Genomic DNA, 17592 nt, shown 5'->3' on the forward strand with positions numbered 1-17592 from the left:
AATGCCTTGGGGTTTTCCTTATTCCTGCCCACCAAGGCCTTCTCATGGCCCCTTCTGCCTCTCCTAATTTCCTTCTTAAGCTCCTTCCTATTAGCCTTATAATCTTCTTTTCTCTAACGTTACCTAGCTCTCTGAACCTTTTGTAAGCTTTTTTTGCTTCTTGAATAGATTTATTATAGCTTTGTACACCCTGGATCCTGTCAGTCAGTCAGTGGCTGCCGTCCCAAATCCGGGGTTGGCAGCTATGCACCTCCATCTTCTTCGATCTTGCGACAGCACCGAGTACAGCCTCTCCTCCAGTTTGTTCTCGCTGGCCATCTTGGCACCGCCCGCCGCAGCTCCCGCCGAACTCGAGCTCGAGGCCATGTCAGTCTCCAGCCGCAGCCGCTTCTTCGAGCTCGGCCCTTCCTTAGGCGGAGGCCTTGGGCAGGTCCAGGCACACGGTGTAGTGCCCAAGTTCATCATGTCTCTTCTAACTAAGTGCATAGCGTACGATTCGTAGATACGTGGTGAGACCTTAATCTCTTCCACGGAAGATGGCTGTTGGCTCACAAGGAGCTCATCCGCCCTTTGTCAGGTCTTGTTCTTTTTTAGTCCTGCTGGGTGTCCTCACACCCTCCTCACCAGACTAAGTCCGGTGAGGGAGCCGGCCCAAGTCACCAACCACTCGACCACAGCCCCCGGCCGAGCGCCGGGTGCCTGCCCCGTCGAATCTCTCCAAGCGCCCGGCGCCTGACTGACGGTTCCTGTATCCTCCCATAACCTCCCTGTCTCATTGGAATGTACCTATGCAGAACTCCACACAAATATCCCCTGAACATTTGGCACATTTCTTCCGTACCTTTCCCTGAGAACATCTGTTCCCAATTTAAGCTTCCAATTTCCTGCCTGATAGCCTCATAATTCCTCTTACTCCAATTAAAAGCTTTTCTAACTTGTCTATTCCTATCTCTCTCCAATGCTATTGTAAAGGAGATAGAATTATGATCACTATCTTCAAAATGCTCTCCCAATGAGAGATCTGATACCTGACCAGGTTCATTTCCCAACACCAAATCAAGTACAGTCTCTCCTCTTGTAGGCTTATCTACATATTGTGCCAAGAAACCTTCCTGAACACACCTTACATACACCACCCCATCTAAACCCCTTGCTCTACTGAGGTGCCAATCGATATTTGGGAAATTAAAATCTCCCATCACAACAACTCTGTTATTATTACACCTTTCTAGGATCTGTTTCCCTATCTTCTCCTTGATATCCCTGTTACTATTGGGCGGCCTATAAAAACACCCAGTAGAGTTATTGACCCCTTTCTGTTTCTAACCTCCACCCACAGAGACTCTGTAGACAATCCCTCCATGACGTCCACCTTTTCTGCAGCCGTGAAACTATCTCTGATCAACAGTGCCACGCCCCCACCTCTTTTGCCTCCCTCCTTGTCCTTTCTGAAACATCGAAAACCCGGCACTTGAAGTAACCACTGCTGTCCCTGAGCCACCCAAATCTCTGTAATGGCTACCACATCATCTCTCCAAGTACTGATCCACGCTCTAATCTCATCCGCTTTGTTCACAATAATCCTTGTGTTAAGACAGACGCATCTCAAACCTTCGGTCTGAGCACGTCCCTTCTCTGTCACCTGCCTATCCTCCTTCTTAGATTATTAGATTAGATTAGATTCAACTTTATTGTCATTGTGCCAAGTACAGATACAAAGCCAATAAAATGCAGTTAGCATCTGACCAGAAATGCAAAGAATAGTGTTATTTACAAAATAACTGCGAATAAAAAGTAAGTGCTACAGCACACAAATATAAAAGTACTGAGACAGTACAATATGGGTGCAATACTGCTTGGTGTTGTGATGTGAGGATCAGCAGGGTCACAGCCTCAGGGAAGAAGCTCTTCCTGTGCCTGCTGGTGCAGGAGCGGAGGCTCCTGTAGTGCCTACCAGATGGGGGGAGAGTAAAAAGTCCATGTTTAGGGTGAGATGTGTCTTTGATAATGCTTTTCACCCTGCCCAGGCAGCGTTTATGGTAGATGTTCTCAATGGTGAGCTATTGGGTGCCGATAATCCGCTGGGCAGTTTTCACCACATGCTGGAGTGCTTTGCGGTACGATACAGGACAATTGCCATACCGCACTGAGATACAGTTGGAGAGTATGCTCTCAATGGTACAGTGGTAAAAGTCCTGGGACAGAGGTGAGCTTTCTTGATGCTCTGCAGGAAATAAAGGTGCCCTCTTGCACTGTCTACAGGCTTTCTCTATTTGTGAGCCAACCTCCCCTTCTCCAGTCTCTTCAGTTCAGTTTCCACCCCACAACAATTCTAGTTTAAACTCTCCCCAGTAGCCTTAGCAAACATCCCCGCCGGGATATTGGTCCCCCTGGGATTCAAGTGCAACCCGTCCTTTTTGTACAGGTCACACCTGCCCCAAAAGAGGTCCTAATGATCCAGAAATCTGAATCCCTGCCCCCTGCTCCAATCCCTCAGCCACATATTTATCCTCCACCTCATTCTATTCCTATTCTCACTGTTGCATGGCACAGGCAGTAATCCCGAGATTACTACCTTTGCGGTCCTGCTATTCAACTTCTTTCCTAACTCCCTGTAGGACCTCTTCCCTTTTCCTACCTATGTCATTGGTACCATATGTACCACGACCTCTGGCTGTTCTCCCTCCCACTGCAGGATATCTTGGACGTGATCTGAAACATCCCAGACCCTGGCACCTGGGAGGCAAACTACCATCCGAGTTTCTTTCCTGAGTCTACAGAATCGCCTGTCTGATCCCCTAACTATAGAATCCCCTATCACTACTGCATTCCTGTTCCTTTCCCTACCCTTCTGAGCCACAGGGCCAGACTCTGTGCCAAAGGCACAGCCGCTGTCGCTTCCCCCAGTTAGGCTGTCCCCCAACAGTACTCAAACAGGAGTATTTATTGTCAAGGGGTACAGCCACAGGGGTACTCTCTAGTACCTGACTCTTCCCCTTCCCTCTCCTGACTGTGACTCACTTGTCTGTCTTCCGTGGCCCTGGTGTGACCACCAGCCTATAACACCTTTCTATCACCTCCTCACTCTCCCTGACCAGGTGAAGGTCATCGAGCTGCATCTTCAGTTCCCTAACGCGGTCCCTTAGGAGCTGCAGCTCGACACAGCTGGTGCAGATAAGGCCGTCTGGGAGGCTGGGAGACTCCAGGACCTCCCACATCTGACACCGAGCACAGGAAACCAGCCTCACACACATACTTCCGCAAATAACACCGGTAAACCTACCTCGCCTCATCCTGTTACCGCCTAAGCTCATTGAGCCAAAGCCCTATCACTCTGCTGCCTCTCACCCCACTGCCTGCTCCGAACGCTGCCCGCTGGATATGGCGGTCTTCTTTTTAAACCTTTCGCGCACTACTGGCTGACGTCATGCGCCTGCGCAGTCTTGCCTCCCTTTTATCCCGAGTGGTAAAAACTGCCTTGGCTCTGAAAATCAGCTGTTCGCTTGCAGCCTTCTTGCTCCGAATCAAAAAATATAACAAATATTAATAGCAGCCATTCCTCAGATATGAATGCGAATTGTAGATTAAATTTTAAATGGAGCCCTGAACAATAATTTTCCTAGACTTGTGAACACCAGTTAATTGAAAGCAGACAATTCTGACTAGCAGTTATTTTGAGTGCCTGGAGTGTGGGTGCGAAGAAAGAGGTGTGTGAATGCTACATGTATTTCAAAGGAAGCATTGTAGATACGTTATAACTATAGAATTGTCCTGCTGTTACCTTTGATATTTAGCATATAATGTGTAATGTATTATTGGGTCAAACAGATGCCTTTTTCTGACCGTCCCATTTTGCTGAATAAAGCACATCTGTATCCACTAGTTTCAGTGTCTTTCTGGTGACTTTATTCAAATTATACTAACTAGGTAAGGATAAGCCTCTTCTAGTCATAGAGAAGCATGCCATTTGGCCCAACCCATCAATGCTGACTACATCTATCCAAGTTAGTCCCATTTGACTGCATTTGGCCAATATTCCTCTAATCCTTTTCTATTCATGTACCTGTCTAAATATCTTTTAAATATTGTAATTGTACCTACTTCTGCAGCTCTTTCCCATAGATCCACCACCACCTATGGGAAAATGTTTCTCTTTACCTTTTGCCTCTTCTCACCTGTCTATCACTCCCCTCTGGGTTCCCTCCTCATTTCCTTTCTCCTATGGTCCACTCTCCTCTCCTAAAAGATTCCTTCTTCTCCTGCCCTTGACCTTTGCCTAACATTAATATTACTGTGCACAATTCTGATTTGATGGAGACAGCCGTGAGAAGCACAAAGGAACATCTGGAGGAACTTCTGAAATGCCCGGTTCGCTGCCGCTGCTACTGTGTGAACGGGAATCTCCAGAAGGAAGGCCCCAAATCCTCGGCTTTGCCTGCTGCTGGCGGCCGGGGCTGGGGTTGAAGCGCTCGGCAGAGATGTTGCTCGATGCTTGGTGTCGGAGGCTCGAAGTTTTCGGAGACTGTGGTCGGACATGGCAGGGAGAGTTTTCTTCCCTCTCCTGTCTCCGTAAGATGTGGGACTTACGAGAGACTTTGAACTTTTTTTTACTGTGCTCATGGCCTGTTCTTCATCAAGTTACGGTATTGCTTGCACTGTTGTAACTTTATGTTATAATTATGTGGTTTTTGTCAGTTTTTCAGTCTTGGTCTGTCCTGTGTTTCTGTGATATCACACCGGAGGAATATTGTATCATTTCTTAATGCATGCATTACTAAATGACAATAAAAGAGGACGGCATGTCCTTATAATCTAATCTAATGACATCCTTCCTATTGCTGGACAACCACAAGTGAGCACAATGCACAGTGTAGTCTCACCAGTGACTTGTGCAGGAACTAATGAATGCCAAATGCCTTCTTCACCACCCATGCACTATGCCACAACTTTTAGGAAACAATGTACCTGTAGCCCTGTTTTGTACTACTCTAAAAGGCTATGCAAGTCCTGCTATGGCTCAATTGACCAAAATGCAACACCTTGCACTTTTCAGAGTTAAATTTATCTCCCATTTGTGGTCCACTTCCTTGATTCATCTAGATCCTGTGGTAATCTTAGATAACCCTCTTCTCACTCTATTACACCACCAGCTTTGGTGTCTTCCACAAATTTTCTAACTATGTTAATGACATTCTCATCCTTATTGTTAATACTGATGACAAACAGTGGAGCCAACGTTGATGCCTCTGATCATAGGCTTCCAATTTGAATAACAAATCACAACTAGCACCCTGCTGCTCCCAGGGGAAGGTGCCTGCCTTTGACTGGCCTCTCTCACTCATTTCACCTGGAGGGTGGTGCTAGAGCCTTGGATCTTGGACAAGGTTTAATCGACATGGTTTGTGGATTTGGACTCTACAGTTCATGTTATGATGTGTTTCTTGTTACTCCTTTTTTTATTGCTATTTCATGCAGTTTTGATCAGAGTGAATGGGCACTTTGGCCTGCAGTCAATGAACAACACAGCACTAAATTGAACAGATCTGAACTGAGCATTCCCAAACTGTTTCAATGACTCTGTGTTTTTCACTCAGTAATGAATCTTTGAGTCTTTGAATCTGTTTCCTTCATCTAAGGCAATTTTATATCCATTTGATAAAACAGTCTAAAATGGACTGAAAGACTGGAGTACATCACTGGAATCAATGATAGAGAGCTGGAAAGATTCAAGGAGTGCAGATTTTCCTACAAAGTAGGAAATGTTGTACCTTTTGGATAACCACAGAGTGTAGGATGAAGGTAAAAGACCATACAGAGCAGGCACAAGTAAGACCAGAAGATTATAGAAAGTGTAAGAATGAAATTAAAAGAAAAATTAAGAAAGAAAAGACAAGACAAAAAGTAAAATTGGCAAGTGAAATTAAAGGAAAATTAAAGATGATTTAAATTGCTCGACACATACAGATGGGGATATGATTTAAGGGGCTCTTGAACAAAAGGGGATAACTGCACTCACTTCCCATCAATTAAGATGTTTCCAAAGCCCATGAACTCACTTTAAGGACTCTTTATCTTGATATCTCACGTTCTTGTTATTTATTGCTATTTATGTACAGTTACATTTGCACCGTTTGTTGCCTTCTGCACTCTGATTGATCTTTCATTGATCCTGTTATAGTTACTATTCTATAAACCTGCTGAGTTTGCCCACAGGAAAATGAATTTCGGTGCTGTATATGGTGACATATATGCACTTTGATAATGAAATTTACTTTGAACTTTAAAGCCAAAAGAATAACTCAGGAGATAAGAACTACTAGCGTCCAAGAAAATATAACCCATACAGTGAGAAAAGAGTTAAGATTGTCCATGAATTATATATGGGGTGTTTTTTTTTGTATTTAAGGCAAATCAGTGTGAATGTTGAACGGATAAGCAAACAAAAAGAGGAAATACTAAAGATTCATCTTAAAAAAAAGGACAAGTCACCAGGTTCAGTTGAGATATATGCCAGCTTGTTAGAAGAAACAAAGCAGTGAATTGTGGAGGCAATTTCTTTTTCAATCCTCTCAGTCTGCAAAAATTGTGCCAGAGGATTGGTGAACTGTTAATGTATATTTTAAAAAAAAAGAGTTAAATCAAGTAACTATAGGCTGGTTAATAGAACTTCAGTGAAGGCAATATTACTGGAATCTATAACTAAGGGAAAATGTGGATTTTCATTTAGAAAGGCACAAATTGAACAGAGACCATAAGACCTTAAGACATTAGAGAAGAATTAGGCCTTTCAGCCCATTGAATCTGCTCTGCCACTCCATCATGGCTGATTTATTATCCTTCTCATTCTCCTGCCTTCTTCCCATAACCTTTGTGACTCTTACTAATCAAGAACCCATCAATCTCCGCTTTAAGTATACCCAATGACTCAGCCTCCACAGCCTGGATTTCTAAATGAATAGTCGGTGAAATTCTTTGAGGAGGATTGAAGGGTGCAGTATATTTCACTTGCTAGAGACACAAAGATGGGGAAATGGAGAACAACAAAACATCTATAACTGAATTATAACCTTAGAAAACATGGCTGCATGAGAGGTAGAAGTATTCAACTACTCACAGCAAACAAGGGTCTTCTTTTAATTCCTGTGCCTCACAATACTTGAACGGGGTTATTTGCTGGACATGAACAATTGCTCTGGCATCAATTTAATGTGCCTTGTGCCTTCTGTTTGTGAGGTTTGATACTGCATGTAATGACCTAAGGTTTAGCAGCTGTTCAAATGACTGAGTAACTCAACTCATTGCCGTGAATTGCTGGATGAATACTGTTCCTCTTTTGGCAGTATCCAGGAGTGCATGTTAATCTGCTGATAGCAATTCAGTGGACAATATGGCTTACAAAAATAAAACTCATCTACAAGGCAGCATTTCAGAAATTATCCAGCTCTTTTAATAAAATTTCTCAGCAACTAATCGGAACAGAAAAACACTGAGATCTTCTGGTTTATTATATTGACACCAAAAATTTCCTGGCAATATCCAAAGAGAGGAGTCTCAAGTTATCCTATGAATCAGATCCGCTGGAGCTGAATTCCATACCACATTATAGTTCATTATAATGTGAACCATTTGGAAGAGCAAACAAAAATCATGCTACTTGCAAAAGTAGCATGACTTTGAGTACAGAGAGGAAATTAAGAACCAGGTGGCATGGTGCGAAGACAATAACCTATCCCTCAATGTCAGCAAGATGAAGGAATTGGTCGTTGACTTCAGAAGGAGTAGCTGACTGCATGACCCCATTTACATCGGTGGTGCGCAAGTGGAACAGGTCAAAAGCTTTATGTTCCTCAGGGTCAATTTCACAAATGACCTGACTTGGTCCAACCAAGCAGAGTCCACTGCCAAGAAGGCCCACCAGCGCCTTTACTTCCTGAGAAAGCTAAAGAAATTTAGCCTGTCCCCTAAAACCCTCACTAATTTTTATAGATGCACTGTAGAAAGCATTCTTCTAGGGTTCATCACAACCTGGTATGGAAGTTGTCCTGTCCAAGACTGGAAGAAGATGCAGAAGATTGTGAACACAGCCCAGCACATCGCACAAACCAATCTTCCGTCCTTGGACTCACTTTACACCGCACGCTGTCGGAGCAGTGCTGCCAGGATAATGAAGGACACGACCCACCCAGCCAACACACTTTTCGTCCCTCTTCCCTCCGGGAGAAGGCTCAGGAGCTTGAAGACTCGTATGGCCAGATTTGGAAACAGCTTCTTCCCAACTGCGATAAGACTGCTGAACGGATCCTGACCCAGATCTTGGCCGTACCCTCCAAATATCCGGACCTGCCTCTCGGTTTTTTTGCACTACCTTACTTTCCCTTTTCTATTTTCTATTTATGATTTATAATTTAAATTTTTAATATTTACTATCAATTTGTACTCCAGGGAGCGCGAAGCACAGAATCAAATATCGCTGTGATGATTGTATGTTCTAGTATTAATTGTTTGGTGACAATAAAGTATAAAGTATGAAGTAAGTTGCCACAGGTTTTAGCAACTGGGCCAGTAAAATTACTGCTAGTCTCCTAGTCCTATCTAAGTTCTTGTTCCGAAATTGTTAAGATTCAAAGATAGGCAGGGCAGAAATGAGACATTCAACTTGCTGAGTCTGTGTTGAAAACAAGTATCCACTTTTACACTAATCCTACACTTATAGTCAGAGACACATGGTCATAGAGTGATAGAACACTACCGCACAGAGGCAGTGTTCATGTCGAAATATTATTCTGCCGTGTCCCATTAACTTACACCTAGACCGTCGTCCTCCATACCTCTCCCATCCATGTAGCTATCCAAGTTTCTCTTAAAAATTGAAATCTAACCCACATCCTCCATTTGTACTAGCAGCTCGTACCACACTCTCACCACCCTCAGGGTGAAGCGTTTCCCCTCATGCTCCAGTTAAAACATTTCACCTTTCACCCTTGGCCCATGACCTCTCGTTGTAGTTCTACCCAGCCTCAGAGGAAAAAAACCTGCTTGCATTTACCTCAACTATTCCCCTCATAATTTTTTATACCTCTGTCAAATCTCCCTTTATTCTCCTATGTGCTAGAGAACCTTTTCAACCTTTCTCTATAACTTAGATCCTTACCAATTTATTCTCAAGGATCAAATTTATCTTCCATATGCATTGACATGAATTAGGAATTTGCTGTGGTGCATTGGTGCTCAACAACAAACAATAATATTCATGAATTATAAGGAATTATAATTCCTTATAATTCATTGTCATGAGAGGCCCCTTGGGTAAGAGTGACCATAATATGGTGGAATTCTTCATTAAGATGGAGAGTGACATAGTTAATTCAGAAACAAAGGTTCTGAACTTAAAGAGGGGTAACTTTGAAGGTATGAGACGTGAATTAGCTAAGATAAACTGGCAAATGACACTTAAAGGATTGACGGTGGATATGCAATGGCAAGCATTTAAAGGTTGCATGGATGAACTGCAACAAATGTTCATCCCAGTTTGGCAAAAGAATAAATCAAGGAAGGTAGTGCACCCGTGGCTGACAAGAGAAATTAGGGATAGTATCAATTCCAAAGAAGCAGCATACAAATTAGTCAGAGAAAGTGGCTCACCTGAGGACTGGGAGAAATTCAGAGTTCAGCAGAGGAGGACAAAGGGCTTAATTAGGAAGGGGAAAAAAGATTATGAGAGAAAACTGGCAGGCAACATAAAAACGGACTGTAAAAGCTTTTATAGATATGTAAAAAGGAAAAGACTGGTAAAGACAAATGTAGGTCCCTTACAGACAGAAACAGGTGAGTTGATTATGGGGAGCAAGGACATGGCAGACCAATTGAATAATTACTTTGGTTCTGTCTTCACTAAGGAGGACATAAATAATCTTCCAGAAATAGTAGGGGACAGAGGGTCCAGTGAGATGGAGGAACTGAGCGAAATACATGTTAGTAGGGAAGTGGTGTTAGGTAAATTGAAGGGATTGAAGGCAGATAAATCCCCAGGGCTGGATGGTCTGCATCCCAGGGTGCTTAAGGAAGTAGCCCAAGAAATAGTGGATGCATTAGTGATAATTTTTCAAAACTCGTTAGATTCTGGACTAGTTCCTGAGGATTGGAGGGTGGTTAATGTAACTCCACCTTTTAAAAAAGGAGGGAGAGAGGAACCGGGGAATTATAGACCGGTTAGCCTAACGTCGGTGGTGGGGAAACTGCTGGAGTCAGTTATCAAGGATGTGATAACAGCACATTTGGAAAGTGGTGAAATGATCGGACAAAGTCAGCATGGATTTGTGAAAGGAAAGTCATGTCTGACGAATCTCATAGAATTTTTTGAGGATGTAACTAGTAGAGTGGATAGGGGAGAACCAGTGGATGTGGTATATTTGGATTTTCAAAAGGCTTTTGACAAGGTCCCACACAGGAGATTAGTGTGCAAACTTAAAGCACACGGTATTGGGGGTAAGGTATTGGTGTGGGTGGAGAGTTGGTTAGCAGACAGGAAGCAAAGAGTGGGAATAAACGGGACCTTTTCAGAATGGCAGGCGGTGACTAGTGGGGTACCGCAAGGCTCAGTGCTGGGACCCCAGTTGTTTACAATATATATTAATGACTTGGATGAGGGAATTAAATGCAGCATCTCCAAGTTTGCGGATGACACGAAGCTGGGTGGCAGTGTTAGCTGTGAGGAGGATGCTAAGAGGATGCAGGGTGACTTGGATAGGTTGGGTGAGTGGGCAAATTCATGGCAGATGCAATTTAATGTGGATAAATGTGAAGTTATCCACTTTGGTGGCAAAAATAGGAAAACAGATTATTATCTGAATGGTGGCCGATTAGGAAAAGGGGAGGTGCAACGTGACCTGGGTGTCATTATACACCAGTCATTGAAAGTGGGCATGCAGGTACAGCAGGCGGTGAAAAAGGCGAATGGTATGCTGGCATTTATAGCGAGAGGATTTGAGTACAGGAGCAGGGAGGTACTACTGCAGTTGTACAAGGCCTTGGTGAGACCACACCTGGAGTATTGTGTGCAGTTTGGTCCCCTAATCTGAGGAAAGACATCCTTGCCATAGAGGGAGTACAGAGAAGGTTCACCAGATTGATTCCTGGGATGGCAGGACTTTCATATGAAGAAAGACTGGATGAACTGGGCTTGTACTCATTGGAATTTAGAAGATTGAGGGGGGATCTGATTGAAATGTATAAGATCCTAAAGGGATTGGACAGGCTAGATGCAGGAAGATTGTTCCCGATGTTGGGGAAGTCCAGAATGAGGGGTCACAGTTTGAGGATAGAGGGGAAGCCTTTTAGGACCGAGATGAGGAAAAACTTCTTCACACAGAGAGTGGTGAATCTGTGGAATTCTCTGCCACAGGAAACAGTTGAGGCCAGTTCATTGGCTATATTTAAGAGGGAGTTAGATATGGCCCTTGTGGCTACGGGGGTCAGGGGGTATGGAGGGAAGGCTGGGGCGGTGTTCTGAGTTGGATGATCAGCCATGATCATAATAAATGGCGGTGCAGGCTCGAAGGGCCGAATGGCCTACTCCTGCACCTATTTTCTATGTTTCTATGTTTCTATGAATAAAGCATTATATGAAAATAAAGTTAGAAGTATGTATATGGAACAAAACATGCATAAATACATAAACAACCAGTCTTCTTTTAAAATGTAAACTGCATTATAAAAAGTGGTTTAAAGGACAGTAACTAAAGTAATGGATAGAGGGGGGCAAGGAGGGCTAACTTGATTGGTTGATCAGATTAACTACCTGGGGGAAGAAACTTTGAAGATTGCATTAAGTTTTTCATTTAATAACCCTGTAGTGCTTTCCAGAAGGGAGCTTTTGAAAAAGGTAGCTTTTCTGTGTGAGTACTGTCTCCACATTCGCATAAGCCACTCCCCGATTCTACCGCTGATCTACACACCCGAGCTATTTAATGTGGCCAGTTCACCCAACAGCCTGCATATATTTGGAATGTAGGAGGAAACCAGACATTCCAGGTGAAACCCAGACAGTTACAGGGAGAACATGTAAACTTTATACAGACATAGAACATAGAACATAGAATAGTACAGCACAGTACAGGCTCTTTGGTCCACAATGTTCTCAAACCCTCAGACCCTGCCTCCCATATAAGCCCCCAACTTTAATTCCTCCATATACCTGTCTAGTAGTCTCTTAAACTTCACTAGTGTATCTGCCTCCACCACTGACTCAGGTAGTGCATTCCACGCACCAACCACTCTCTGAGTAAAAAACCTTCCTCTAATATCCCATTTGAATTTCCCACCCCTTACCTTAAAGCCATGTCCTCTTGTATTGAGCAGTGGTGCCCTGGGAAAGAGGCACTGGCTATCCACTCTATCTATTCCTCTTATTATCTTGTACACCTCTATCATGTCTCCTCTCATCCTCCTTCTCTCCAAAGAGTAAAGCCCTAGCTCCCTTAATCTCTGGACAACACTGGAAGTCAGGATTGAAGCCAAATTCCTGGAGTAATGAGGCAGCATCTGTACCAGCTGCACTCTGTGCCATCTCAGAAGGAAAGAAACAATCACCTGTACAAAATTTTATTCTCAAATTCATTTTGGAGATTTGAATAATTGCTGCAATACAAAAATATTCTAAGAGGAAGCAACTGATTATTCCTGCTTTTCGTCTTCATACTCCAAAATGAATTGGAAGCAGCTTAGATCAAGTAAATTCGATTGAACTCTATTAAAAATAAGGAGAATATGACACCAGCTGCCCAATGGCAATGGAAATTGTAAGGTATAACGCTCCACCCCATCTCCATTGTCCTCATGACCGGTAACTTTGGCTGGATCCTCGGAATATGTGGCCGCACAATCCAGCATGCATCCAGTGTAGGTATTCTGATCAGCAATGACCTCCCAGCCTCCCATTGCAACCTCAGGACACATCTAGATGAAGTGTAGATGGTGCAGGCTTCACCCATTTTTCAGCTGGTAGTCTTACCAAAGAATAGCACAAGGGCAAGTACATTGCAGGGCCAGGAGATGCAGGATCTCCCCTCCATGCTTCACCCAAATAAATTCAGTCCCTCATGCATTTGCTCAAATGTGCCACCCTGACTAATAGATCTTAGGATTTCTGATCCTAAATCTAGCTCATTCCCTAGTGCTGGGTTAATGAGATCATTTATTTCATTGCCTTGTTAAATATGATCCTCAGTTTCAATTTGTGGCTCTTAGTCACCTTTTCTGTTCTGTTTCTCTACCCCTGGATTTCTGAACAACTCACCCTGCCCAACAGTAGTTGAATCTTAAGTAGAATTTAGGAATATAAGCTTAGATGAAACTGTTTGACAAACCATATACTTTTAATGACCCAGAGGATGCATGCAGGTATTTATCATGAACAATTGCATCAGATGAGGCAGAGTCAAAGATGCTCCTCAGATAAGCAAGCACAGATAGACTCCTGCACAGTACATGACTCTCTGCTCTGTTTTCATTTTATTCCTTGGCTTGAGGGAAATGTAGTTCAGCACCAACCTGTCACTTAAATTAAATTACTTTTATTCAGAGATTTGAAGAAGAAGGTTAGCTTTATTTGTCACATGGGGATGGGGTGGGCCATTATACCTTACTGTGTCATGTGCATCAAATCAAATCATCAGGGAATGTGCTGGGCAGTCTACAAATGTCGCCAACATTGCGCACCCACAACTGTCCAATCCTAACTGTACATCTTTGGAATGTAGGAGAAAACCAGTGCAACCAGAAGGGACCCATACATTCGTGGGGAGAATGTACAGACTCCTTACAGATATCGTCACAAATTGAGCCCCAATTGGTGATCACTGTTGAGGAAAAAATGTTGTGCTAACCGTTATGCTATCACGCTGGAAAAACAGAGCTTTCTGGATGTGGTTTAGCCATTCATGGAATATGGGTTGTGGTCTATAAAAAGTGATAGTCCTACACATCAAAATCTGGAATGACTGTCAGGGTATACAGATAATGCTATGAGGACATATGACATTGGAGTGTGGATTCAAATGATTTTCAATTCGTTTGACTAAATCTATACATAACTTAACATTTCTCTATTGATTATTAAAAGGCAGCAGAATTCTCAAATTAAGGAAATAAATGTTGATCAAACTAAAATACAATAGAAAGAGGCAATTTACCTAATTAAGGTTGATCTTTAAGATTAAGGGTTAAACCCTGTTCTGAGCCAACTCATCGTGTTATTGCAGTTTGGGAAAGAGCTTGAAAGATTGGAGTAATGCAAAGTTAACAACTGCCTTCTTTCCAACCCGTGACATGGTACTATCTTCATTCATTGCTTTTAAAGAGATAGTTGCTTTATCTGTTTTCTACCCTTCAACAATATTTGACAGCGACTTCTTTTTCATTTTGGTTGAGAATCTCCCTTGCTTGCTATCTGCCTCCATCCTTGTGTTGCCACTATACTGCTGCGACTTTTTGTACTTTGATACAAGACTGTGCAACTCTGCCATGGATGATCCCAAGCCCAGCTGTGAAAAGAGGAGGGCTGGGCAAAGGGCGAGCAAACCCATCCCATAAAGCAAAATCCAAAGCTACAGAAATGTTAACTGAAAATCCAAAGACCTCATCCCTGGGAGTGGAAGGACCTTCAGCTGAAAGACGTATGAGTCATGTGTTGAAAATGGAAGCCACAGGTCTGATGTATTTTCAGCCCAGGACAGAGGATTCAGGTGAACTGCTATTGGTGGTCAATGCCCCAGTATTGGATTGATAGGTTAAGAAGAAGAAGAAGGTAAGACTGTGTGAAACCAGAGAACCCATATTGTCAAGGAAGGCAAGATTGTGATCATCAGGTTTTTAAAGTTTACTTTATAATTTATTTCTATTCACATAAAAGGACATAGGATCAACAGCACAGGAAATAAATGGGTCCCCTTCTTAAATATAAGGTTCTGTATACCAAAACACTTCTGGTTTGTATTTTTTGGATAATTTGACCTATTCCTACAAACCAACCCTAAGTGTGCTGAGATGTGCAGAACTGCCAGTTAGTTTTCATAAAGTACACTAAAACTCTCAAAGTGAATGCAAAAAATTATATCTAATTTTTCAGCAGTAATCATTGTTACTAGACAGACAAATCATGAGCATACCTTGTTCAGTCTTCGGCAGTGTCTCTGAAGTCTCTCTCCAGGATGGAGATGGGAAATGTTCAGTTGTTCCCTTGTTGCTCAAATACGGATTTTCATATGGTTTGGTTTCAAATCTTTCAGCTGGAGACAATGGGGAGAAGCTGTCGTCATTTTTTCCTTCTTGCTGTGATGTGGCATCATCTTCATTCATTGCTATTGAAGAGTTAGGAGCATTGTCAGTTTCCCACTCTTCAACATTTAACAATGGCTTGTTTTTCATTTTGGCTGAGAACCTTACTTGTCTGTTACCTGGGTCTGTCTTTGCGTTGCTACTGTAATCATCTGTTTGTTGTGGTATGTCTCCTATGTCTTCAGTAGGTCGGAGTAAACTCAATTTGGGGAAATTTTCTGACTCATTGGAGCTGGTGCTGGAACTATGCTTTAAAATCCCTTTCCTTTTTGAGCTCTCAGACTCTCCTTTTCCTAAAGTTGTATTTGATACATCATTGTAATGTTCTCCAGGTTTCCGAACTTGGCTTGATGTGTTGCTTATTAGACCTGTAGAGCTCTCTGGTTCATAATCTTGGTCCACATTGACAATGGATTGATCTTGCCATGTTGATGCATTGGACTTTGTATTGTCTTCAACAGATGAATGTCTTGAAGAAAATAGACTATTTATATCTGGAGACTTGTTCACAACACCAGCTTCTACTGCATTTTCCAAAGACCCTGTCTTTGATTTGATAGCATAGTCAGTGTTTTCTTTCTGGGGCTTGCTCGCATTTTTCAGAATTTCTGACAGTAGTGTTGATGTTTTTCTTGAAGTTACATTCTTTTCCTTAGGGTCTTTCTTTGAATTGGACAAAGCTTTATCTGTCACTGAGAAATCTTTCGTTGGGCCATTGGTCTCTTCTGGATCTTGTACAAATTCTGCATCACTGTCATTTTTTCTGCTCTCATCCATAGTTGCAGAACTATGCTTAAAGTATTCCATTTGTTTAGGAAGTCCTAGACTTCCGGGTGCATCAAGGTCATCTGGAGAATATCCTGGTTGGGCACTTTTGGTCAAAGAGCTGTCTACCTGTACATTCAGATCACCAGACCCTTTTTGAGGACTTTCTTGAGCCTCTTCAGAGGTCCAGAACTGTGGTTCTTTGGCTGAGTGCAATAGTTGATTGATTCTAAAGTCAGAATAGGGATTTGTTTCTGACATAGGTTCATCTTTTGCTGTAACAAATGAGTCATTGTTGGAAGGAAGTTCCTCACTGCCTGGGGACATAGACTTGTCTTCATAATCTTGATGACTTCTTTTACTGTCTGCTTCTCTGATGTCTCCTTTAAAAAATTTAATTATGATTGTATGAGAAAAGGTCTAGTTCATTGTTTTCCATCAGTAACATACATTGGTTAGAAATTATAATATGACTTCTGAATACACTTCAAGTGACAAGTGAAGAATCACTGATTCAAAATCTGAAACTGCTTAAATAGGAATGTCAATCCAACCCATCATATTAATCTTACAAATCAGATGAGACAAAGTCAGCAATAAATTTGAATTTCAAGACACATGTTAGAAAATAGCTCAAGGATCACATAACGAAGAGAGCTGCATCCTGATGCAAGTCATTAACTTTCTGTTTCCTTTTGATGTGAATTGAATTTGGTATATCTGAAAGATTTTAAATAAACTGTCACACTTAACTCAGTGCTAATTCTCCTGTCTCTGGATTGAAGCTCCCTCAGAAGAAGAGCTCAAGTGCTCTGGCTAAGACAACATCCGGCTACTTACTGCATTGCTGCTTGAGGTGGGTAATTGTGCCAAGATTAGTTAGTGTTTTCTATATTAATAAAGACTCTCTGGGGCACCACAGCCATGTAGTGGTTAGTGTGACACTATTAAAGCTCAGGGCGTTCCAGAGTTTGGAGTTCAATTCAGCACCATCTGTAAGGAGTTTGTATGTTCCTCCCAGGTGCTCCGGTTTATTAAGACAAATGGTCATTGTAAATGGTCCTGTGGTTGAGATAGTATTAAATAGGTGGGTTGCTGGGTGGTGCTGCTCATTAGGCTGGGAAGAACTGTTCCATGCTGTATCGCTGAATAAAAAGAATATACATTTTAAAGCTGTTCATTGATATTCAAGTCAAGTCAAGTCAAATTTATTTATAAAGCACATTTAAAAACAACCCATATTGACCAAAGTGCTGTACAAACCATAACAGGTAGCTAAAATCACAAATACAAGAAACACAGATATAAACAACAAGGCACACAGTTTATAGGCACAAAATAAACAACACATGAGCCTAGCGCACAAGCCAAAAATCAGCCACATCAGGAAGATCCAAAACGCTAGTGAATAAAGGTAAGTTTTGAGCCTGGACTTAAAAGAGTCAATGGAGGGGGCAGATCTGATAGGGAGGGGGATGCTGTTCCACAGTCTAG

The 17592-nt window shown here is 42.4% G+C and overlaps 1 protein-coding gene across 2 annotated transcripts in view; it reads right to left on the reverse strand.

Annotated features, from left to right (window-relative positions):
• Nucleotides 1-17592, reverse strand: part of LOC140210331 (synaptotagmin-like protein 2) — a 234409-nt gene that overhangs the window by 97144 nt on the left and 119673 nt on the right. Inside the window, exons 6-7 of one of the 2 annotated variants that reach the window (XM_072279214.1) lie at nt 15453-16481; nt 15165-15356 (exon numbers count right to left, since the gene is read on the reverse strand). In XM_072279214.1, coding sequence (XP_072135315.1) covers nt 15165-15356; nt 15453-16481 — 1221 coding nt within the window. Of the gene's footprint in view, nt 1-15164; nt 16482-17592 lie in introns of both variants that reach the window. The other variant, XM_072279207.1, reaches the window with a different exon arrangement.

The sequence above is a fragment of the Mobula birostris genome, chromosome 2 (genome assembly GCF_030028105.1).
Source record: "Mobula birostris isolate sMobBir1 chromosome 2, sMobBir1.hap1, whole genome shotgun sequence".
Classification (NCBI taxonomy): domain Eukaryota; kingdom Metazoa; phylum Chordata; class Chondrichthyes; order Myliobatiformes; family Myliobatidae; genus Mobula; species Mobula birostris.